This window comes from Porites lutea, chromosome 4 (genome assembly GCF_958299795.1).
Source record: "Porites lutea chromosome 4, jaPorLute2.1, whole genome shotgun sequence".
Taxonomy (NCBI): domain Eukaryota; kingdom Metazoa; phylum Cnidaria; class Anthozoa; order Scleractinia; family Poritidae; genus Porites; species Porites lutea.
This window is the reverse complement of record NC_133204.1, coordinates 29,422,090-29,447,948: the sequence shown is the minus strand read 5'-3', so window position 1 is coordinate 29,447,948 and position 25,859 is coordinate 29,422,090. Positions and strand designations below refer to the sequence as shown.

Genomic DNA, 25,859 nt, shown 5'->3' with positions numbered 1-25,859 from the left:
GTCCCTATTAATAGCAATACCCTTCTGGCACATCTCCCCTGACAATACACGTTAATACTGTAATACCCAGGAGAAATGAAAAACAAAGGTTATGCAAAATTTTGGGGGCAAATAAGGTGCATTATGGGAGATGTGCAAGCAAGTGCCTTATAATCGAAAAATAGAAGGTGCGGGGGGGTCCAGCGCTCCAACCTCTTGGCCACGCTACCTACACATAGGAGGCAAACGTGAACGAGTCTGCAAAATGTCTTACCTATACAACAACCTTAACAACGAGCTTTATTTGCAGGACCGTACAAGTACATACAGTATTGCAAAAGCTATTTATAATTATGTTTTAAGAATAAGTACTAAAATTTAATCACCGACCAATTAAACTGCTTTGTAAATAATTCGTCGCGAAAGTCAAAGCAAGCTGAAATATACTTCATGAATTGTAAATTAGTATAGGTAATAGCATGATTTGGAGTCATATTTGGCATAAATACCACGAGTGATGTTTCGAAATTGTTATAGGTAATTTCACGAGCCATTAGGCGAGTGAAATTTGTGACAATTTTGAAATATCTCGAGTGGTATTTATGCCAAACATCACGTACAAATCATGCTATTATTTGTTTATACTACTACCCGCAAAATGTTTGCAATTTTCACATGTAGGTATTTCAAATTAAGCTGAAATACCACTGCTCTAAGCCAATCAAATTGCAGAAATTTCTCATGTAGTGGTATAATTATAGGTAATAGCATGATTTGTAGTGATATTTGGCGTAAATACCACAAGTGCTATTTCGAAATTGTTATACATAATTTCACGAGCCGTTAGGCGAGTGAAATTTGCGACAATTTTGAAATATCACAAGTGGTATTTATGCCAAATATCACGTACAAATCATGCTATTATTTGTTTATGCTTCTACCAGTAAAAGGTTTGTAATTTTCACACGTAGGTATTTCATATTAACCTGAAATACCACTGCTCTGAGCCAATCAAATTGCGGAAAGGAATAAGATGTGTTCATCAGTTCATTTATCAAAACGTTCACAGGTAACTGGGTAATATTTGGAATCAGAATCTTAACTTTATTGTAAAAATTATTCCTTATCAAAGAGTATCCAGAACAATTAAAAAGAAAGTGAATTTCGTCTTCTATTTGATTGGATCCACAAAAACCTAAAGGCTAATAAGGCTCAGGTTTCGACTGTGTAAGAAGACAAGTAAAGCTAGGGCCAATGCGCTAAAACAGTAACTTTAAGGCGATTGAAAAAAACGACGGTGAATCTCTACACCGTTCAAAGGGAAGAAAAATGCTATGCGATAAAGCATGTTCAAAATGACAACTCTTTTTATTCAAATTTTCATCATTTTCTGCTATTCTATTTCTTTAATTTATTATCGGGAAACCCGACCATTATAATAAGTAAATAAATAATTAGATTAATCTGAAAATAATAAAATATAGCTCGAAGTGTATCTCCGAGAAGGTATTATTAAAATCATCAGAAAAATATCAAATAAAATATTACACAAAACCGTATTTCATACAAATTTACAATACCGTAGGTGGAAAATGGAGTTTCCTTTGGAAATATAAATAGTCTAATTTTTTTCTAAAAAATAAAATAAATAAAATAAATTGTTAAAATCCTAACTAGTGTGAGCATTTAATACAAGTCGGGTGAAAAATCTCAGCCTTTGTCAACTTGTAATTGCAAAAGACTATATGCCAAACCTAAATTACACCCACGCTTCATGCCTAAAGCAAACTTGAATCTAAACTTGCGATGAAATAACCTTAAAATTACCTAAGATGGCTTATTCATGACAATTTTGGTGTGTGTTTAAAACTCGAAACTATCTCGAAATAATTTATTATACAGTTACAAGATAGGAAAAAGATTCAATCCAAAGTTCGGCTTTACGACCGCTGAAAATTACTGAGATGAAATGATTAACTTCCATGGCCGCCAAATGTAGCTTTCATCTTTTTAAAAGCATCGTGAAACTTTCTTGAGCCATGCGATGAAGATAAGTGAAAGTTACTGGCATTCTCTGAAGCAAGGGCGTGAAGATTTTCGTTTTTGCTTTCGCGAATGCGCTGTTTTAGTCTTGCTTTCAAATCCTCATCAACCTGAAAGGCGTACCGCATTTGCTTAAACAATCTAAGTTGATCCACTAAACGAGCCACGGATCTGTAATTGAAAGAAAAGAGAGCAAAATAAATTAAACTAATTTACAGTCATGTTTTATCAATGCAGTCTATCATTTAAGGAAATGGGAAAGGTTCGGGGGGCGGGGGGATGAATAACTTTCTTCCCCTGAAGAGAGGGATATATTAGAAGGAGGGACTTATTTGAGAGCGGGTACAATTGTTTATTGTGCTATACTAGGTGGTTTTAGCAGTTCAGCCGGAGTGTGGACGCAGTACTGAGGTACAATTCACAATTCAAAGACTCATTAATAACTTATAAAGAAAAAACAAAATAAATTTTTGTTTGATGAGGTTCTTTAAATCTGAACACAGCTAAAAATTTACGTCCAATTTTTTAGACCAAAATAACCCCAAATCTAAATATTAGTGCAAGAACGAGTTGATCTATATCAGAGATTTGGAAGCAGTTAAAAAAAGTCGCAGTCGCGTATTATCAAGTTTAAATACCCGCCGACAGTTTTGAAACCTGATCCATACACTCCTGCTCATTTTTTAAACAAATATTCATTAACCATCGTGCTCATTTCATGGTGTTGTTAACGCTGGTCAAATTTTAATTTTCTGACTTTTTCCTTTCAGAGGGAGCAGTGTCGATGGCCAACATATTAACACCGTCTACCTCATTTTGGTCCATTTGTACATGTCGCTAGGCAACGTGAAGCCTCCAAGTTCTTGTTGCTGCACGTGAATTATAAACAATAGGAAGCAAGGAATTGTGGGCTTGTCACGTGAAGCCTCACTTTTCATCAACCAAGAGCTGTCTGTTTTCAACAAAACCTGGCGAGGGAAAAAATAAAACACGACTTTAATGCCATGTTTAAAGAAGATGCTCAATTTACCATTTGATTCAAAAACCTCCAGTTGCGACCACCTCCCATAATCGACCATCCATCTGAAACACCAAAATTCTCCCAGTCACAGCTTTACAGTTGGAACCTTTCGTAAGCGACCGCGACCACGTTTCGGGGTTGACGGTTTAATAGTGTTCCTTTTTAACCCCTTTGTAAGAACTACTTGCCGGATGGTCTGACATCTACGTTCCCTGTATGTACTTTGCTGTCCTGAGTATAGAAGCTTTAGGGACAACTACATATATTGCAGCTTAGCCATGATCTTCCGCAAAGAAAATATGTCAGGTTCGATTCTTGTGAACGACCACCACCCGTAAGCGACCACTACGCTTTGCATTTTGGTTGGTCGCTTGGGCGTGGTTCGACTGCATTAACCCCTTGTACACTAAGTTGCTTTTGTAACAAGGGTTTCCTCACCTTAACAGCCTTGAGTTCTTCCAGGACTTCCGTTGTTTTAGTGGGCACTTGCTTCCATACCTACCAAGACAAGAAGCTATCATTTATTAAGTTTGACGAGAATATTATACTAATGCACAAACTTCAAGCTATTCGTTATAAATGTATTTCTACTACTCAGGGTGTCCAACGAAATTGCTAAATACGGTCTGCAAAATAAACCATACGGCATGTAAGTCTATAACTAGTCCTTATGCTGGCACTCCTCTGAACATCTGTTTTCAAATCAAATTGGAATTGAATACCTTGTAGTCTGAAATGTCATCCGTCTCCTGCTCCTAACCCGTGGGATACGCGTCTCTCCCCCCCCCCCCCCGCGCGCCCCTCACAGGTGTAGGGGGAGGAGACGGCTGATATTTCAGACTAAATACCTCGATTCTCGAGGAAAACCGGCCGACTGAAGACAAAACGTACACTTTATCGCTTGGCGTTTAAACAGCTTCATTAGAGAGATTACGATTCACGTTTATGCCAAACGGCAGACGTGAATTTGTACCACGTGACCAAGTTTTCCCCTTATTTTTCGTTTACTCTTTATTGCTTCTACATAAAAATAAGTAGTTTTCTGCCAGTTTTAACCACAGGAATCTTTCGGGACTGTTTTTCTATTCCGAGAAATTCTCAACTGGAGTCTGACGTTTGCCTTTTGCGGTAAACGTGAATCTTAATCTCTCTATTGACTTCTTTAAAACTTGGATTAAGACCTTTGACAAAAATGATTGCAGATCGAGGAAAAAGGATGGCGCTTTTAACGAACTGGCAAGCTTTCAAATTTTTTTGTACGGGATTGAAGACGACCTCCGCAGTTGTACTCCACAATTTTTGACAAAGAATTTGCAAAGCAAGTGCACATGGCCCCTAAAAACGAAGTCTCTCCGTCCCGTCATTAACATATGATTACCACGAATGAATTGTTCGGATCAACTGTTAACTTCTTATTGTGAGTTATTACTATACGATGGACAGTGCGCAACAAATGAGAATATTTGTTTTGAAATTGGAGGGTGAAAGTATCATACTGAACAATAGATAACTTACCGGTAAATGTCTGACAACGAACATTTCTAGAGCGTCAATGATTTGCATACAGGTGCTGTAGTTACGAATCTCGCAGCAGTAACGTGCAGCATTGACGAACTTTGTGATGAGTGCCAGTTGAGCCTATAATAAAAAATAAGACTTAATACACTTCTTAGTCTCCGCGGGGGAGCGTTACGTGACGATACAAAAACGGCTGCAAACACTTTGCTGTCTCTAGTAGAAGCTTTTTGCTCGAGAAAATTGCTTTAACCAGGGTTCCTTTTCTCCACAGTCCCAGTAATTTTTTGAGCCTAAAAAGATATTTTATGTTTGCAACGTCTGCTTCTAAAATTGAAGTTCTAATAGTTTTCATAGCAGTAGTCTTGCAATAGGACAATTGCACGATGACGTCATTTTACTACAACTACCAGAATCCTTGAGTTTGTTGTTTTCTTGTGCAAATTAAGGCTATTGTTTTTTAATCCTCAGCGGGATTGACAAATTTGAATAACAAAGCAAAACCGAAATGAATTCCGGTAGTTGTAGTCAAATATCGTCATCGTGCAATTGTCCTATTAAAGTAAAGTTAACGAGTTATCTCAGCTTCCAAATTTAGAGCTGGTGTTGAAACTTACCGTCCCCAGTTAAACAATTTAATTTATTTCTCTCCAGCCCTTTAACATTTTACTGACCGCCCTCTGATTCCCTCGAGCCTCGCGAGGTTCTGTGACTCACGTATTTCTAGTCTTAACGAAGCATAACATGACAAAAAAACCTCCAAATGGCAGGAATAAAAGCAGTCTGCAAAAAGAAAACATGAGCAGGGGACACCGAGAAAAAAACTGCGGACCGAAATTTTGAGGTGCTGACAATTAAATCACGCTGATTCCATGAACGAGTCAATTCTTCAAGGGAATTCACCTTCACTGAAGATGCGCTGCAGATCTCGACAGCAACCCACAACGACACATCTTGCGCATGCTCCAAGAGTTCCTCTAAAGCACCATCACTGCTAGGCTCACTGACATACAAATTCTGTTCCCATGGGAGGGGTCCCTGGTCGGACCCAGTGAGTTCTGAGATGCGACGACTGCCAGTGCTAAAGCCAAAGATGTTGTCGCGTTCTCTGGAGGGGGACTGGCTTCTACCGACACCAATGCCATACGCGCGGGAATTTAAGAAATGAATTGGGTGAATACGAAAGAACAAATCCTGAAAGACAACACAAAACAGATGAGCGGTTTTACTTAAGGACAGAACACTGTATCTATTGATAAATGCCTACAGCTAGTCTTGCGTTTATCTTGCGCATAGTTAAAAGAGAAGTGGCGGTCATTAAATTGAGTGAAACATAACAATAACTGCTTAAAGCACTTAGTATTAGAAGGTATAAATTACGCAGCAAATAAAGAAAAAGTTAGGACAGACACGTTTGAAGAAGATTAATGAGAATTGCAATTGTGGTTTGGAGGAACTTCATTACCTATTAAACAGTTTTTTAAAGCTTATTTTTGTTGTTTGCAATGTTTGTTAATTTTTAAACTAAACTAGTGAGTACCACTATACAAACCGACTGATTTCAAGTAATTATCATGGGGCAGAGGGAATCGATCGTTCTCTTGGCTAATTCACTATCTCAACCTTATAGAATGCTCATGTGTAGCCAGGATGCACTTCTCTAATTTTTCGACTAATTGCAGTATTCACTAAATGCAGTGATAAATGTTACCTGTTGAATCAGTGTAAGCTGTTCGGCTAGGATTCTTGATGAGTGGTCCAAAATGGACAGTGCCTTTAGGTAAAGAGTGGCTTTGTATGTGGTCTCCTTTTCGGGTGTGGCTCTTCTGAAGCACTGAACTGGTGATTTGGCTTTTCGGCTGCCTGAAGGCTAAAGAAGAAGAGCAAATTTGTACTTCTCTTTGGATGTTCACCTTCTTTTTCCAAGATTTAATTATGAATACATTTAAAAAAAGCACTTTTTTGAGTGTCAATGTATTTAACACGAAAGTACTAACTGGGGACACTATTTTACGTCTGCTACTTTACGTGGTCATCCAAGCCACGCGAAGGTCTCGTCGTTTGCAAGGCAAAGGTAGTATCTTCATTTCTCAGTTATTTTAAGACCCTGAGTATTGGTCTGGCCCCGGGAATCGAACCCGCGACTTCCCGCTCTACAGTTACAGTCAAACGCTCCATCAACTTAGCTAATCTTGCTGCGGTTGATGTTATACGATATGATCATTTTCAAATTGTTATAGACGGCATCTCGCCGGAAATCTCGTATTTTTACGTGTGCCGTTAGGACATTGCATTAGAACTGCTTTGCTATTTTGCAAAGAAGGTACGGGGGTAGAGGTGAGTCGAAAATCAGTAAAAACAAAGCTATATAACCTAGAGAGATAAACCAAAGGCTAGAAAAAAAATTTCAGCTATAACGGAAAGTTTGATGTAGGTCACAAATGAAATGAGGAAAACAGGCAGCCATTGACGAACGCTCATACTTACAACACCAAAATTGTTCCCTAAACTATGATTACATGTAGACACGATTGGGGTGTGTTCTTCCTCTCCGAGAGGAATAAAGTTCCTTTCGGGGGGGGGGGGGGGAATGGGGGGTGGAGAAGCGCGGGCTCATCTCCCGCACAGCTGCTCATCATCAGCATCATCATCATCATCATCTTTATTTAAAAACACGGTAAATACATCAGGCATTAACAATTTAATATAAAGCTACAACTTAAATACGAAACTATGTATACAGATTAATATTCTATAATTCAAAATATTGTTAACTATTAAGGAAAAGTAAACTAAATTAAAGCCTGTTTTACATGAATGCCGTGTCGGAATTAATTAAGAATCGTCGGAAATTAGTCAGAGATGTTGCTTGCCTAGCAGCTGAGGGTAGACTGTTCCAGAGGACTGCACCACTATAGGCAAAGCTATTTTTGTAATGGTTAGAACGCGGCAATGGTATTGCAAGCTTATTATCAGAATCGCGCAAATTGTAAGAAGTAATCACATCACTCCGTTGAATGAATTTCGAGGACAAATAATTCGGTGCGAGGCCGTTTAAGGACTTGTAGACCATCTCAGCCTTTAGTTTTTGACGTCGAGTTTCTAAATTGTCCCAGCCTAATTCTTTAAGCAGTTGGTTGGCGTCAGCATCATAACTAGAATGGGTAAGGACGCGGACAGCACGATTTTGAAGTCTCTGTAATTTGTCAGATAATGTTTTGGCACAGTTACCCCAAACAACACTACAATAGTCGAAGTGTGATTGAACTAACCCATGATAGATATTATGTAGAGTTGCAGGAGGAACACAGCGACTTATTCGTTTAATAGATCCAATACCAGAAGAGATTTTTTTAGATATAGCGTTGATATGATTACTCCACGTTAGATTTTCATCAATTAATACACCAAGAGACTTGGTAAAATCGACTCTGTTTAATTGTGTGCCATTAATTTCTAAGTCTGGGAGAACGGATAGACTATTTAATTTTTATCTTGATCCGATTAACATAAATTCAGTTTTAGTCATATTGAGAGTCAATTTATTGGCAATGAGCCAATTGTTTATATTTAACAAGTCCTGATTTAAAGAAGCCTCAAGGGAGCAGATGTCATTGTCAGCATATGTTAGGTGAGTACCATCCGCGTACATTCTTGGTTGCGAGTTAGATAAACAATTAGGTAAGTCATTAATGTATAAGAGAAACAGCAAAGGCCCCAGTATTGTCCCCTGGGGAATCCCACAAGTTAAAGTGCAGCTTTTAGAAAGGACACCATTGACAGAACATTTTTGCGTACGATTTTCTAAGTAAGAAGAAAGCAATTTGTAGGCAATTCCTTTGACTCCATATAAACATAGTTTGGATAATAGAATAGAGTGATCGACTGTGTCAAATGCCTTTTTTAGATCTAAAAAGACAACAGCGTTAACATAGCCACGATCTATGTTAAAGGCCCAATTATCAGTGGCTTCGATCAAAGCGGTTACAGTTGAGTGAAAGGATCGAAAACCAGACTGATATTTTGACAAAATATTATTTTCGGATAGATAGGAAGAAAGCTGATTATAAACTATTCTCTCGAAGACTTTTGCTATTGCTGAGATCACAGAAATTGGGCGATAATCGCCCTGCTTGAATATAGGCGTAACTTTGGCTAACTTCCAGTCATCAGGGAATGTGCCGGTAGTTAAACAGCAATTAAAAATAATCGAGATATATGGTGAAATAAGGTCAGCACGTTCACGAATAAGCCGACTTGATAGTTTATCGACACCAGCTCGTTTAGACTTATTTAGTTTATTCAGTAGTGTTAAAACCTGTCCACTATCAGTAGGGCGGAACTCGAATCTATTGTTAATGCCTTTGACATATTTCCGATGGCAGTGGTCATTGTTATTAGATAATGGGATGTCATTAGCAAGTTTAGGTCCTATTGATGAGAAATGATCATTGAAAGCATTCGACAAGTCGGATGGTTCAGATATAGAAGTACCATTTAGATTTATTTCTCTAATCGATAAATTAGCGGCTTTACGAGATGTAAGATCGTGGATGATTTGCCACGTTTTACGCGGGTCGCCATTAGTTTCAGTAAACTTATTGTTGTAAAATAATTCTTTAGCAGCTTTAATTTCAGTATTAACTTTGTTACGCATTCTTTTAAAATTGGCCCAATCGTGCGGATCATTCGACTTGATTGCTTTGATCTTTAATGTGTCACGATTATGCATGCGTTCTTTCAAATCAGCAGTAATCCACGCGCTTAATTCGAATTGGAGCATGTTTGTCAACAATTTGTAAAAATTTGGTTTTCCACTCTGTCCACATTTGGTTGGGATCAAGAGCTGGAGCCAAAAATTCCCAGTTCTCATTGAAGATATCCTTACGAAATTTGGCACGATTGAAAGTTTGAAAGTTTCTGTACGTTATTGAAGTGTGACCCTTTCGGAAGTTAATGGAAAGTTTACGAAACGCATAAACAAGACTGTGATCACTAATACTGATATGGGCGACTCCAGAGCAGACTACCCTCTCAGGACAATTTGTATAAATTAAATCAGTCAGAGTAGATGATTTATCTGTTATCCGAGTAGGCTCAGAAATGAGTTGGTGGAGGCCATAAATATCAGCAATGATTTATTAGCTGACGGACATTGTTGTCGTAATTGGTTGAGGCCATATCGGCATTCATATCACCAAGTAGAAAAAATTCAAGATTTGTTAGGTCAAGTCTCGCAATAAGATTTTCCAAATGTGAGAATAGCCCAATTGGAGAGTTAGGAGGCCTATACCAATTGACAACAATAAAAGGTTTAGAGTTCGGCTTGCGAATTTCGATACACAGGTTTTCAAGCTCGTCAACATTGAGATCAGTCCGCACGGAGAAATTTATTGTTGATTTAATATAAAAGCATATACCTCCGCCACCATCGCTAAGCCTATCTCTTCGAATTAATTCGTAGCCACAGATATAAAAATCAGAGTTATTATTAGACGCGTCTAGTTTAGTTTCCTGAATAGCAAGAACATCTAGGCACTTATCGGCAAGCAAAATTCTAATTTCATCAATATGCGTGGAGAGTTTGTTAACATTTAGTGAAGCTAACTTAAATCCTCGTTTTGAAGGAATGTGATTGTTAATAATGGATCTCTGCTGATCCAAAATTGATTGAGTCGATATGCAATTATTGTAGCTATTGATATGAGATTCATAACAATCAAGACGATCGGCATTCGAGGAAACAGTTCAATGACGATTAGCTTCCTTGGCTGCTAAACATGATGCAAAGTTTTTATATAATAGTTCGTTACCTTGTTTGGTTAAATGTAAACCACCTCTGTTTAAGACTTTCTCCGTGATGTTGGAGTGGCGAACCGAAGACCATTGAATGGTTTAAGAGCGAGCCTACTTGTTCTTACTGTAATTCTTTAAAAAGGCGATAGGGTGTACAGTACTTAATTTTTGTTGTTCTAATGTCAAAAACAGTAGAATCCCGATAACTCGAACTCCCCGCTAACTCGAACTAAAACCCATTATGCGCCTCCAAGAGAGGAAATACGGCTAAACGAGGTGATACAAACCTTTTTCAAGGAGTCCTTTTTCCCTTCAATAACACCGAGAGCTGAGGAGAAATAAAGCAAACAAATCTCACTTTCCCAATCAAGAAAATGTTATTGGAAAAGATTAAAAAGCATCTTCAACAAGTTGTATTGACTACCTTGTGGGTCTTCTGTGGAGGCGTGTGTGGCCGAGCGGTTAATACCTCGAACTCCGTATCTGGAGGTCCGGGGTTCGAGCCTCGCCCGTCGCGTTGTTTTTCTTAGACAAGGAACAGTACTCCACTTTGTCTCCCTTCACACAAGTGTAAAATGGATACCGGCGTTATACTGCTGGGGGTGGGGGGAACCCTGTGATGGACTAGCATCCCGTTCAGGAGGGAGTATCAATTCTCCTAGGCATGCTATATGCTAAGGAAACTGCGATAAGCTCCGGCCGTTCGGGCCTTTGGCTCATGTACGCCTTTACCTTTTTACTACCTTACCTTGTGGGTCTTCTAATTGGAGAACCGCCACACAATCCGTGGGTTCTTCTGTCAATGAATTGTTGTTCAAGTCTTGTTTCTGTTTCTCCGCAATAAGTTCTATCAGGTAATGCCCCCTTTCGCTTCTGTCCACGAGGATTAACTAAAGATTAAAAAGATATTATTTTTGTTGAAAAACTAAGATCGATAGACGGGTTGATTGAAACTCCTGAAAGTATTCGGAGTGGCGGGTCACTGAATGTGCGGAAGATGGGGCTGGCTGGTTTACGGTTGTTTCGCTGCAAGTCGATTCGTTGGATCATAAAGTCGATTCGCTGCAATCAGCTGTTTGTATTAGGAACCGTTTTAAAACAATTCTTCGGAAAGGGCTTGAAAAAAAAAAAAATACCGCAACATAGATTCTTACCTCGTCTTTGACAAAGGCTAACAGTTCCTTGATTAAGTTAGGATTTGTTTTGAAGTCAAACTGATAGTAACCATCAATCCATTCGGATAGCAGGTCCAATGCGCGGTAGCGAATTTGAAGTTGATGGTTGTAAACTTGTCCTGAAGAATCCGTTCTGACGAGATAACACAAGTATCGTTCGTTATTTCAAGTTCATTTGTCAACAAAGCCATACCGTATTTAATCGATTAAACGCCACCCTCGAATAAACGCCGCAGATGGAAGCAAAATTACCAATTAACCGCGCACCTAATCAGAAGAATGCGGTTTTACTCGAGGATAATAAGAAAAGCCACGGTGCAACTTGGTAATTAACACCATCCAGACCAGACATTTACAATTCTATCTCAGCGAAATTAGAGTGACACTGGAACTCTCAAATTACATAATATTTACAAACAATTTACGATGAACTGTTGTCAGTGATTTTAAAAAAGTGATTTCGAAAAAAGTCCCGTCCTCGAATAAACGCCGCATTGGAAACGTAAATAAACGCCGCGGCCATTAATCGAATAAATACAGTATATTCATGAGCAGTTAAGTTAAATCCCCTATGTAACCATAATAAAGGCAAAAGTTAAAAGTAAAGGTACATCGTTTCTATGGAGACAAAAGAGACCTTAAGATCGAACGTTTGCCATCCTACCGCAGACGGCAAAACGGGGGTTTGCAGTTAGCGATTTCACGTTAGCCATCTGCCCATATTTGGTACTTAAGGTTCGCGGGTGATAGCTTGCGGCTGCCATGTTTGTTTGTTTGTTTTTTTTTTCATTCGTTGACTTCTATTTTAGCTGAGAAATCGTCGTCATAATTACTTTTTGATGAGAAACAATTCAATTCAGGCGCTTGGAAGTAGTGGGCGCAAGAAAGGGAATGCGCCGTTCCATTGGGCACGAGGAGTTGCCGAAATTTCATACCGAAATTTTTGTTGAATGGAAAGCGCTCTCCCTCCTATTTTTTAAGCAGTTATTGTCAATGCTTTCGCACCTATCTCGAGGGCTCTATCAGCAAAGATTAAACATAATTGTCCTTTCCACATTTTCGGTTTAAAAGCACAGTTCTCGATACGAGTGAATCTTATTTTAGGGCGCGAGTCGAAGTGTACCACAACGATAAAACTTGGTTGAATACACCGAAGGAAGTCTCCTGAATGGCTTCAAAAAACGTATGGTGTACATCTATCGTATTTTTTTTTACCTGTGCTACTAAAAATAAGTGAATATTTAACGAAGCAAACTAGAAATTTCAACTTCAAAGTAAGGATCGGTATTTCTCGCTTTTTTTCTAATCTAAATAGTGAAACTATTTGGGAGCTATTATCATCTTTCGTGAACGAGAGTCTTTGTTCCTCTGGTGAAGAAACTAAAAATTTTAAAAACTCGTCAGTTACTAAGAATGAGTATAAGCCTTTTAATGGGTATTTGTGTCTACAGGATGCTAAGAACTGTAAGAACATCAAATGTTAAATGCATTTACCTGGTACTTGAAAAGCATTGAAGAGTGAGGAAAATACTTAAAGCTATTGTTTACTGAGATATAATATTGTAACGAGAAGTTTTTTTCATTTGGCGCACGTTCGCTACTTGTTTGTAATGTTAAAATAATTCGGGAGCCTGATATTAACAATCTGTTTTACGAAGAATATTGATCAATGATCATCAGGGTTTTCTCAACATACATCAAATTAATTGGAAAGCTACGGTTTTAAGGATGCTTTCTCTCACTTGCTGTTTCTCTTAATCCACCTATTTATTGACAAAATGGATCGGTAACTGCATGATTTTTTACTGAGGTTGTTGACCAAGGGCAGTGGTATCTTCCTACAGAGGTCAAACACCGAGTTTCTTTTCTCCGAGCGATCGTCATAGTATCAGCTCTTTGTTTTCTGCTTCACCTATATCCATTAGACTGGCTAAGGCTTTAAACAACAATTGGTCATTAGTATCCAAAAAGGAAGAGATATTGTGCGAAAGATCATACGTACAGTTCCAAAAATCTTTTCGAATGTTACCAGGAAAAAACGGAAGAAGAGAAGATCATCTGGCACAGTGCCAGCAAGAGGAATCTGAGACATGATTATGAACTTTTGAACAACGATCAGCTAGTTTTGAGAAAAAAAAATGTAGAAATGAAAACGGACGCAGAGTTCTAACGCAGATCTCAGGATGACGGAAACTAAAGCCTTGAATTCAACCTTTGTCGTTAACTGTATACTCAACGCCTTTTTGTCTTTCACCGCCACCGCGTTGAACATCATAACGCTACAAGCGCTTCGAAAAACGTCGCCGTTGCTTAAGCCTTTAAAAACATTACTCCTGAGTATGACTTTTTCAGATCTGGGAGTTGGTTTACTTGTCCAACCTCTGTATATTACAGTTCTGGCACAGTGCGCAGATTATAAAGTGATGACATTGCACACATGCAAGAGTGCTCTTAACAATACTTTGAATACTTCGTTCTCCATCGCGGTGAATTTGTTTTCCACTGCCTCTTTCTTAAGCATTATTGCTTTAACTCTCGACAGATTCCTGGCAATTCATCTTCATCTCAGATACCAGGAACTTGTGACCCACAAGCGTGTTATTGTTGCAGTAATCTTAACTTGGGTGTATAGTGCATTCGTTTGCGTATCATTACTGATAACAGAAAAAGTTCGTGTCATTATTTATACAATTCTTGAACTCTTGTTCGTCATAACTACAAGCTTGCTTTACTGCAAGATATATGCAACCGTTAGACGACATAGAAATCAAATTCAAGTACAACAAGTCATCGAAGCTGAACAGAATGGAGAATTGACAGACAGGGCAAGGCACAGAAAAACGGCAGTCGGAACATTCTACGTGTACATCTTGTTTTTGATTTGTTACGTGCCATTTTTCTGTATCCATGTTGCTTCAGTGGTCTATATTGAATCTACCGTATGGTCAGACTTGTTGTATTACGCAATGACGCTCATATTTCTCAATTCGTCTCTTAACCCTGTGATCTATTGTTGGAAGATCAGACATATTCGGCAAGCTGTTTTCGACATAGCTCGGAACATCATTCCAAATCGTTTTCATTAAACGACCAGTTGCCTTTGATACCACGAAATAACTACAAAAAAATTTAACCGCGGCTTTTTCGGCTGTTTCTTGACGTTGCAAAAACTAGGAAAGCTAATGACTGTGTTCTGGAATGGGTAGTTTTCTCAGTGTATTATGTCACTTGGTGATGGTTGTATCAACTGCATCAAACTGCCACTTTTTCTTCGCATTTTTTTGCTGGTTTTATTTTTTTGGGAAACTTGAAATTACAACCCAGGCAGTTTGGATCGATCCTTCCACTACCTTTTAGGTAGTTCACAAGAGGGACATACGGCCGTGATGGCTGATAAAGGCGACTTTTTTTATGGAAAATGATTGTTTAATAGGTTTCCTTAATATTGTCTAGTACCGGATCCAGGAGAGGCCGACCCCCCCCCCCCCCCCCCTCTACCCCTATTTTTAGACCAAACTGAGACCCGAAGATCCAAAAAAAATTATTTGAGACCGAGCCCACCCTTATCCCAGGGTCTGGATGACGTTATGCTGACCGCTTCGTTAAGAAAGGGGGGTTCGGACCCACAGGTTGTTTACCATTTATATACAGTGCAAACCGGTCGGTTCACGGTTTGGGTAAAGGGAAAGCAAAATTCAGGACTGGTAAATTTCGTCCCGGAATCGTGTTTGCACCTGCACCTGCACCTGCACCTAACCCGTAGTCATGGTGACCGTTGGGGCGCCACGAACCTAGCAACCCTTTCCCTCCATTTGATTAGCATTTTGTTTTCAGATTTTCTTAGGGCGTCGCGAAACTTCAACCCTGTCCATTAGGAGATGTTATTCTCCCAACGCATCTTTTGTCGGCCTCTTCTTTTCCTTTCTCGCACCGTTCCTTGCGTTTACCATTTGTACAAATCAGTTCCAATTACCGAAAAACGACCACGAAGGCCTAAATCTTGTATCAGAGATGGCCTTGAAGAAATGGAATACGAATTTCCGTTTGAAGCATTCCGTCCGGAAAAACAGGACTGTTTTTTCAGATGTTCCGTTACTCCCGGAAATTTTCCACCGGAAAGACTCAAAAAGTCGTGTTCCACATACTTCCATCTAGATTTTCCGTAACTTTTTGTAAATGGTAAACAACCATAGACACCCCAAATCCTCGATTGATTCAAACTCTACTTTTAACAGGCTCACCTGAGAGAAGCCGAACATTTTTCTCTGATGAAGGAGAACAGCTCTTGCGCTGTTGCAATGTAACGGTATGTGCACAAAAAATAACGCACGTAGGCCTGGCTCATGGCGTGTCTGAAATGAGAAGAAAATCGGACAAAAGTGATAACACAAGTAGTTGAATCATCCGCTTTCTTAGCGACTGGAATGATTTTCACAAGGTTAAGCAGCTAATGTTTATACTCTGGACCAGAAAATTAACCAAAGGCTTTATAACCGAAGTGGGCTAGTATAATTTCAATTTGCATGTGCCCTAAAGGCGCTATTTTAATGAACAACTAGTAAAGGATAAATATATACAAATGCTAAATTGACTAAGAAAAGTGTCATGATATCATAAGTTAGTCCTAACAAGTTAAACTGCAACACTGTTGTTGTTATCTTTGATGTCATTATATCATAAGTTAGACCAGAAGCTCATAACCCATAAGTCTTTCTTCTTGGGTGATAATACGTCTTTTGTCTTGAATGGTGTAGCTGAAGTTAAAGGGTGACCACTCTTTCTTTTACTAAACGAAGGGCGAGGAATCACACTCCCTTGTTCGATTTCCGTCTCATCCTCTTTTACATTGTCTTATCAGCTAAAAAAAATCTATCAAAATCTTTGCTTGAAACGACACTTCAATTATCGGAGGAACCAGATGATTCGACCACACTTCTGTCCAGCATTTTGGTTTCGTTTTGATGGCATTAATGATTAAGTAATGGTTGATCAAGTGATCAATTATCTGTAAAAACGAAAACAGTTCGCTTTTGGAAAATTTTGCTTACAAGAACTGAAAGAGCATATTAAAATTTTCTAACTGTCATTAAATCTTTCCTTTACGCATTTAAGGCCTCAAATTGTCTGTTATGAAAAAAAGAAACATTGTGCCACAGTATGGTTAAAAAAATCTTTTAACCAGTTTGAAAATTTCGAACTTCCTACAAGGATTTGTATGGAAAACCACTCAAGCGTGACTGGGTAGCAAAAGTTGTTTTTCCATACAAATCCTTTTAATTTTCGGCGGCTGATGCAATCCCTAATATGGAGATATATGGCTGAAAATTTACAGGTTACTTAGCGGTTACCTAATCTTAATACGCTTTTTCAGTTCCTCTAATAGAATTTTCCAAAAGCGACCTGTTTTCCTGTATACAGAAAGTTGATCACGTGTCCAACTATTGAACTAAAAATAAATTGGTTCGTGAAAACGCAGTGACACTAACACAGGGGATTTGCTCGCTCACGGTTATGGGCTCTTGGTTAGACACAAAAGTAAAAGTCAAATTTATGCACCTGTCAAACAGATAGGAGAATAATCCGAGTTTCGATCCTGATTGAAGTGAGGGGTCGATGAAAGACTCATCGACAATATCAGCGCTTTCATTCGCTCGTTGATTCCATATTGGAGAGAAATTTAACAAGGAGTTGTTGAACTCCGGGTCTAGCGTGACACATGATTTGTTGTAGCTGCAAAGAAATAGAAAAACAGTTAATTATTTAAATATACTACTCGCTTCGAACATTTTTTGGCAGGGCTTTATGTAAACCGGCGCCGGTAGATTGATTTGCGCGGGCCGTCGTCAACTGACGTTCCCGTTCTGTTGTTAAATCAGCCCATTGGACAGTACACGCCATCGCGAGTGCACTTGGATGGAATTTTATTTCTACTTCTAGCAAAAACCTCTGGGAATATCCTGTGTTTTAATTTAGAAAATCTTACCACGTGACTAAGTTTCTCCTTCGCTTGTAGCCTACTGTTCAACATTTCTACACATAAATAAGTAGTTTCACGCAATATTTTATCCATATGAATTTTCTATGTTGAGAAATTCTTAACTTGAATCTGACGTTTGCCGTTTGCCGTACACGTGAAGCTTAAACCCTCTATTCAGATCATAAGCGCCCTCAGATTTAAGCTCCTCCGTTTATAATCCTTTCTAAAATGTCTTACGAAGAAGTAAAAGCCCAGGGCTTATAAACGGCAATGTATGGTAGTTCGTTGTTTTCGGATCATTTTCCCAGAGAAAACTAAAGCCAAAAACTCCGCCGTGAGACACATAAGTTTTCTTCGTATTTCTTTATGAATTAGTTCACGTGTTTTTGAACATTCTTGAAACTGAAGAGCATTTCTTGTTCTAGTAATGCCGCATACGGCATTTCGGGGACAGTACATAAACTAGACCCCCTAACTCCAAGCCACGTGACAAAGGTTTTTGTTTTAAATTCAAACATCATTTCGTTTCTTCTTACCTCACGACAAACGCATAAAGCAGGGACGTATCCACCCCAAAGCGCTCGGCATAAACATTCTAAACAAAAAGACATTAAAAAAAGTGAAGACATAACGTACGCTAGCAAAAACAGTATCAACATCCATAGATAATGAAGTTACAAGACAATCAGTTAGGCTATAAAAGTCCTTCTTTAACTTACCCGTAATTGCCGTTGCACATGTTTTAAGTAAACAATCTTCTTGTCGCTCTCTTCTATCTCGTTAACTAATTTAGACGCCAGATCTTTCACATCTGTAAGATAAAAAGATAAGTGTTTCATTGCTTCCGGTTTTGTGTACTTCCGGGAATAGCACGGGTGTAACAGCTCAAACAAAAAAAAACATTTTTCAAGCCATGATAATGCTGTTAAAGAGTTAAGACGCGTTGAGAGTTTCGTTTTCGACGGTTCTTGGGGTGTTTAAGATGGTGGTGTACAGGTACGTTGGTCTGTTACTGTAAAAAAAACCTCGATTTTACTAGGAAAGCTACGGACTCCATTTAAATCTCCGAAAGGCTTCCGAAAATTATCGGAAACATTCGTATCGCTGCACGTCCACATGTCATCGTCTCGTGTAACTTGGATTAATGAGAACAAATGTACGGAAAGAAAATCTTTACCTTTCTTATTATCAACATCAGCCATTTTATTGTAGGAATTCATACTTTTTTTCTTGGCTCTTCGTTCCAACATCAGCTGTTGGGATATTTCCTAAGAAAAGCAATAAACGTCAAGTTAGATATGACGTCTTTATGAATGGCATAATACTAGTAATAACCAAAGGTTAAGGAGTGTAGGCAACAACGATGGAAGCTCAAAACACTCTTGCTTAAACGCTGTGCTTTGCGTAAGTTTCACGTGATGGATCGTCAAAACACGCGTGATCAGATTGCGTTTCCTTCGGCGTTTTGCGTACTCCATTCATTCTTAGTGGAAGTCCAAACTAAGATGGTTACATACGTGCCAAACATGCGTAACAGCAACCTGAGATTAGGATTACGGGGCTCCTCTGGTCGCCCGCAAATAGGTCGAGAAAATTGCTTGTTCCTGTTTGTGATTAGAAGCTTAGTTCCAGCCTTATCCTTTTAACCTTTTAAGCCCTAATATCCAGATACAAATTCTCCATACTGATCTACATACACATTTCCTTAAAGAATCAGTTGAGATAGTTTGTTCTCAAACTCATTAATAATTCATTAAGAAAATACAAAGGAAATTAATGTTTAATGAGTGTTTGGAAATCGGATGAAACACTGCTTAGTATTTGCATCCTTAATTTCTCCTTCAAAAATGATTTTGTTTGAGAAGAAATATCAAACATTCGACACAGTGTTTCATCACCAGATGAAACACCTCGAAGTTCGTCAAAAATACTCCGCTGCGCGTCGTATTTTCAACTCTCTTCTCGGTGTTTCATCTGGTGATGAAACACTGCATCTCATGTTTGATATATTACATAACAGATCAAAGCATTTTCGCTTTAGTGATCATTTTATTAACTCTCATAACCATTTCTCTTAGCAACATATGGATATTGTTAGGAGAAAATTGATGTTGGTCACTATGGGGACTTAAGGGTTAATAGCGAACATTACCAGGAAGGCATTTATCGTGTTTCGGTAATGTTGCACACATATTCAATGGCATAATTCATTTAATCAGTGATCGTCGTGGTTATTTGTTTTTATTTCTTCTAACATAAATTATATTTATTTTAATGACAAGAGAGATGGAGAACTTTGAGGAGTTTGCATTTAATGTTGGATATAAAGGATTCTTTTGCTCAATAAACGTTGCAAAGTGTCTTTCACAAGCCGTGAAAAGGGCCACGTTGTAAACACCTTACCATAATTTTAGTCCCTAATTTATCCGACAAATCTTCCACAGTCGATGCCAGTTTGATTCCCTATGGTGAGAAAAAAAATCAAAGTTTCATTGTTGTGTTTATTCACGTTGGATATTTCCACATGTGATTACTCCTATTACGAAAAGTAATAGGCAACTTTATCATGGAATCTTAACATGGGCAAAAACTTAAGCAAGAATATAGGGTAAACGATTGTACAGTGGAACTTCGATATAACGAAGTTCTCGGTTCAACAAACGATATTAGAGAGATTAAGATTCACGGTTACGCCAAACGGCAGACGTGAATTTGTACCACGTGAACAAGTTTTCCCCTTATTTTCTGTTTACTCTTTATTGGTTCTACACAAAAATAAGTAGTATTATGCCAGTTTTAACCATAGGAATCGTTCGGTACTGTTTTTATCTGCTTATTTTCTATTCTGAGAAATTCTCAACTTGAGTCTGACGTTTGCCGTTTGCGGTAAACGTGAATCTTAATTTCTCTATTCTTCATCCAGATAAGGGAAAGCACCTCGATTTATAACAAAACCTCGTTACAGAGAACGTATTTTGGCAGTCCCTTGGCTCTCGTTATATCATGACCCCACTTTTTTAGAAATCATTTCGACTGTTTGTAGACCACTCACCATAACACTATGATAATCCTCAAAAATCGGCGTAAGTAACTCATGAATGTCTGCTACCATTTCCGGTGCAATAACTTTTAAGGGCAAAAACTCGGTAGCTTCTCCAAGCGGTGACACGAGCACGTCCCTCATCCCAGTCCCGCTCCTTTCGCTGCTGCTTCGGGAGATCGAGTTGAAATATAAAGGTTCTAGACTAAGGTACGATTCCTCGCGTGACAAATTAACAGATTCCGGAGGGCTATTGTCACTGACGGTGCTCTCAGAGAACTGCAAGGTTGTTCTGAAAAAAAAAGGAGAAGGAAAAGATATAATGTATATTTTGTCAATTACAAAGGCCGGCATGCGATTCAGTCCGCAACAGCAAATTTAGGTCCGGCTCAGAGGTTGAACTTTTAATGAACCGAACCTAATTCGAATTAAGGCCGGCCCAGATTATTGAGACCGGCAGAATTTTTTTAGACGCCGATATTACTTCCAGCCGAACTAAATTAATAAGGAGGAAAATGCTCTTTTCGGTCAAACTGCTTACAAAATACGTTATAATAATTTATGAATTAGGTTCGGTGCATGAAACGTTCGGCGACTGAATCAAACCCGTTCCAAAGTCGATCCAAAGTCGAAATTCCCGACCGCGCTGGGTGGCAAGAACGGCTGAGCCGTTCCAAATTGAAACTGGCGTTCCTGATTCATTCAGACGCCGAACTTTTCATGTACCTAATTCAATGTATTATGTTCGGCTTTTTTGAACGGAAGAATTTTTTGGCTGTGCAATAACTCACTGTTCAATTTCTGTTAAAGTATTGTTAACACCAGTCCGTACAAATTTTTGCCAATGTCAGTAATGGAATAGCGTTTTTATCAAAAGCGCGTTATAACTAGGCTCCAGGCCTTTACCTCTTCGCAAACTGTCCAAAAACGTGCATGGTTTAGGTGTTTACAGGAGTGCGCGTAAAAGCGGAACCCGGCGTACCGGTCAAAATTTTGACCTACTTCTGACCATTAGGTCAAAAACTTGCAAGGTTTCGAGGGCCCCGTAAACGGAAGGCGGATCCGTGCAAGTTTTTGTCCGTTCAAAAATAACGGGGTGTTGAATAAGACGATAGTTTTCTTGTGTTTCCAGAAGCGTAAGAAATGACTTTGAACAAGCAGCTGACACATGCATGATGAAAGGCGAGGGAAAGCTTTGCTCCTCTTCGCCCTCTGTAAAATATTGCAGGCAATAAATTGAAATTTGCGTGAGATGTATGTTGGACCAATGGAACCCGTTTCGAAAAAGTATCTTTAACTTTACGGCCCCAAAGCCAAAAGTGCTGCTCCTGCATCCCAATTAGTTTATCAAAGTCTTGTTTAAGTGACTATACTGTTTGTTATCTCGATGCAAGACTTAATAGTTAGTGTGTTTTAAAGGAACTCACCTCCTAATTTTCTGTCCGCCTGTAACCACTTCGTACATCTCGTGAAGAAGGTCTTCGTCCCAGTATAAGTCGCTATACTGATCTGTGACCGCCTCTTTAAAATTATCCTCACTCATACCGGACAGTGACATCACATATTCAGCTAGAGAATAAGAAAACACACACACACTACTTAAATGTTGTCAATTCAGGTAGAATGTTTACGAAAAGTATATAGCAAGGTTTCACCTTAGGTTTAGCGTAGTTTTATGGATTCCTATATCACTATTATTAGTCCTCTTAGATTCGACGAGTAAGCTTAATTTCTCCTTGAACGAATAATTGACTCTTGTGAGACGCGAATTATTAATATGGCACGGATTTTTTTGAACGATTCTCCCGTGGTAAAAAACTCTTCCATCGTTCTGCGAACAAATTTACAAAACTTAAGTTTTTCAAGCTTTAAATCTTATAAGAATATACTTTGAAAGACCATGCCGTGAGCGAACATCAACGCGTATGATCGAAACGATCGTTGTGGTATTCACCGCGAATTGCGCGTATGACCAGACAATTAAGCCTTGAGCCTTTTCCCGACCTATCCCAAACAGTGCGATACCTGAACATGAATGTTGACTGGTCCTATGTATACTAACCCAGCTCATCTGTATCGATGGTGCGGGCGCCCATTTCAAATCCAAAGTTGAGCACGTTTTTTTTCAATTGTTGAAACTTGCCCTTCCGATATCCGCAATACAATTTACAATGTAAATCCAATGTTAGCCTGAGTTACGCAGAAATATTAGGCCACGCATTTTCACTTCGACCACCCGACACTTTCACAGTGGACTGACTTATCAAGACTATATCAATCATGCAATTTCGATATTTTACAACTATAGTGTCAAACAACATTCGCGTCCCCCTCTCTCAAAGAAAAACACAAAGAAATCCAATCGCAAATATTGTTTAAGTTTACTCAATAGTTTAATTGTGATCTTAGTACCAATTTACTTACGTCAAACACTGTTATGTCCTTTGTGAAAGCGCAATTCGGTGTATGTCTCCTGGGATAACATTCTCTAAAAATGCTGGCTGATTGTTGTCGTTTTTTTTTTAACTTTTTATGATCTTTTTTACCTTGTGAGAGTTTCTCGAAACACGATGATTTTGTAAGAGGGAAAATTGAAGATGAACGATTTAGCATTAACTAAGCTAATAAAATCATAAAAGATATTCAGCACAACTAGTCAGCATTAAATAAGCAGTAAAAACATGAAAGTTATTCAGCACGACCAGCCATTACCAATTAAGATGGAATAGAGAACAAAAGTGCACCTTTTACGACGTTTTCATCGTTAGGTTGAAATGTTTTTCAGGACTTATAAAAGTTCTCTACCAGTCATATCCAAGAACCATCCGTTGCGCAAACATAGAAAACGCCGAGCCGTGACGTTTTCTTTCCCGCAATTTTCTTGGCGAACAATTTAAGAGGAAAAGGTGTACGTGGGAGCATACAAATTAATCTCGAGTTCATTGAATGCATGTATGTCGAATTGTCTTTAATTGCTTTCTTTTATTGTAAGCGATTTTAGGAGGACTAATTAAGAATGAGGCTTGAAGCACTCTTTTGTTAAAAAGGTTCTAATTAAAAACGCACGTTCTACGCATAAAAACAAGTTCCGGATTTAAAAGCGCATAAAGTAAGGAAAGGTGATTTTTTTTAACACGCTCTGAGAGGTTTTCAAGAAATTTTACTGCACCTAGGTGTGTGGCATACATAATGCGAAGAGCAAATAAGATAATAAGAAAATTGCTCAATAAAAGCGGTTCGCACATTTCATGAGAACTATTAGTTTTTCTTTGAGCAATTCGCTGCAGATTAAAGCCGCATTACACAAGGTAGTTTTCGTCGACAAAGGACAACTTTTCAATCTAAAAATTTGCTCATGTGAATGAAGAAACCTGACAAGTCTTGTCCTGGTTAGGTCCTCCTTGTGAAGGACAAACTTGTTCGTTTTATTTTAGTGTACTTCATCATGACGCAAATAAACAGGGAACGAGTGCAATAACGTGATTATCCCAGACGATTCTTTTAACAAAGCGGGGAGGCAACTACAGAGGAACAACCCTATCGTGTGGCAGAAAATTTTTGCTGTGGTTCAATTTTGTGCATCGCCGATTTTTTGTATTTTGAGGGAACTTATTTCTGTGATTGGAAAAATAGACTAGTTGTTTTCTCGCTGTTGTACCTACTCTACGAGTAGAGATTTTTTGGCGGTATGGATTTTGGTGTTTGCGGAGTCGCTCGCGTCGCTGTAAGCAGGCCAACTACTCGAATGAAAGCGGCAAGAAAACGTTTTTCAATAACAAAAAATAAATTAGTTACTATTTGCAACTTTAGGGACGTCGGGTTCAATTAGGGTCACAACACTTTCGTGTTTTGATCAAACAACATAAATTCGAAATACAAGTCAAACATGCAATCTTTTAAGTACATCTTGGCCTAGTATGGTTGTTTTTAATTGCTCCGGCAATTGATCAATAACCGTTCCACCAATTGATACGCCATGATTCCCCGGAATATCTTTGACAATTTGCTTTTCAAACCAGTATTCTATTTAAGTGGAGTACATTATTGCAGATTGCTGAGAATATTTTAGCAGGAACATTTTTTCGCGGATCGTGCAAAACAACCTCAAAAATTACAAATTTTAGAACCCGCAAAAATTTAGCGCCACACAGTATGACCTTCGCTTCACGACAAAATAAAGGGCAGTTATTTTATCACTAAAAGAACAATAAAAGGATAAGGCCAGATTCGATGTTTTAAGATTTCTCTCATGCAATTTAAAGGAGAAAAAACGATGAAAATGTTTTCAGACCCGACCGATGACCACGAACTTCTTACGGGACGAGCAACATATGTATCACAAACACGGATATATTTACGAGCACTTGCTTTGAATACGTTTCCGACGCTTACTTCTTTTTCTGCACTGAGAATCAGTCTATATTTATTCTAGGGAAAGAAAGTTGCTACTCACAAAAAAAGTGAAGTCGCCAATGCAGTCTGTACTAATAAGGAATAACCAAACTTGAGAAAACAGCCCGCGACATTTCGTGACTCTACCCGCACTGGTTTCCCTGCGCAATGACGTCTGATAAACGAACGTGTCACTTCCTAGATCTGGGTTTTACTTCTGAATGGTTGAAGCAGAGCTCCCTTGTTACACGACCAATGAGAAGAAGTATCCAGATGTGGAAAGTGACACGTCATCACTACAAGTCATCGTTCCTCAGGCGTCATTTCCCGGGGAAACCCTGAGGCCTGGAATAAGCTTATGTAGTGTTATATTTGAAAAAGGAAAGGGAAGCAGTTCTCACCCATATTGACGTCTTCCACTCCATCATCCAAGTAACCATCAAACGCAAACTCGTCATGTATCATATCGATAATCTTGGAAAGAGCGTCCTTCCCCTTTGATTGGCTTAACTGCTCCTGTTAACCAGACAGAAAAGCTACTGCTTCAAATTTGAATGCATTTAGAACAATTATCACTCGATTAAAAATATAATCAGATACTGAATTTCTTTACAGCGCAACTACTGTAACCAGGGCCACCTAGACAAAGTTGACCTAGACGAAAATAACATAACATTCCAAGAAAGTTGGTGGCAGTCATAATTATTACGAAGCAAAATTAACTCTGTAATATCTTAACTTACTTTGCGCCAAACTTATCTTCAATAGGAAAAAAAGAAACTCAGTCAAAACTCTCCTAAGAGGCACTTGCCCATTGCGAACAGTTCTATTTAGTCCACGAGACAACAAACATCAAACAACTCCTTGCTCCATAATATGGACACCTCTGAAATGCATATTAATGAGGTTGAAATGAAAACG

General features: G+C 38.7%; 1 protein-coding gene and 1 pseudogene across 1 annotated transcript in view; both read right to left on the bottom strand.

Moving 5' to 3' along the window:
* Nucleotides 1-1,507: 1,507 nt before the first annotated feature.
* LOC140933234 (uncharacterized) overlaps nt 1,508-25,859 on the bottom strand; it is a 58,886-nt gene continuing 34,534 nt past the window's right edge. Inside the window, exons 9-26 of the mRNA XM_073382754.1 lie at nt 25,340-25,454; nt 21,974-22,115; nt 20,559-20,838; nt 19,910-19,969; nt 18,684-18,774; nt 18,226-18,317; nt 18,043-18,101; nt 17,086-17,259; nt 15,771-15,881; nt 11,509-11,662; nt 11,103-11,244; nt 10,642-10,682; nt 6,270-6,428; nt 5,462-5,752; nt 4,559-4,681; nt 3,482-3,541; nt 2,833-2,990; nt 1,508-2,193 (exon numbers count right to left, since the gene is read on the bottom strand). Coding sequence (XP_073238855.1) covers nt 1,953-2,193; nt 2,833-2,990; nt 3,482-3,541; nt 4,559-4,681; nt 5,462-5,752; nt 6,270-6,428; nt 10,642-10,682; nt 11,103-11,244; nt 11,509-11,662; nt 15,771-15,881; nt 17,086-17,259; nt 18,043-18,101; nt 18,226-18,317; nt 18,684-18,774; nt 19,910-19,969; nt 20,559-20,838; nt 21,974-22,115; nt 25,340-25,454 — 2,493 coding nt within the window. The 3' untranslated portion in view covers nt 1,508-1,952. The remainder of the gene's footprint in view (nt 2,194-2,832; nt 2,991-3,481; nt 3,542-4,558; nt 4,682-5,461; nt 5,753-6,269; nt 6,429-10,641; nt 10,683-11,102; nt 11,245-11,508; nt 11,663-15,770; nt 15,882-17,085; nt 17,260-18,042; nt 18,102-18,225; nt 18,318-18,683; nt 18,775-19,909; nt 19,970-20,558; nt 20,839-21,973; nt 22,116-25,339; nt 25,455-25,859) is intronic.
* LOC140932911 (uncharacterized) lies at nt 9,304-10,306 on the bottom strand (annotated as a pseudogene).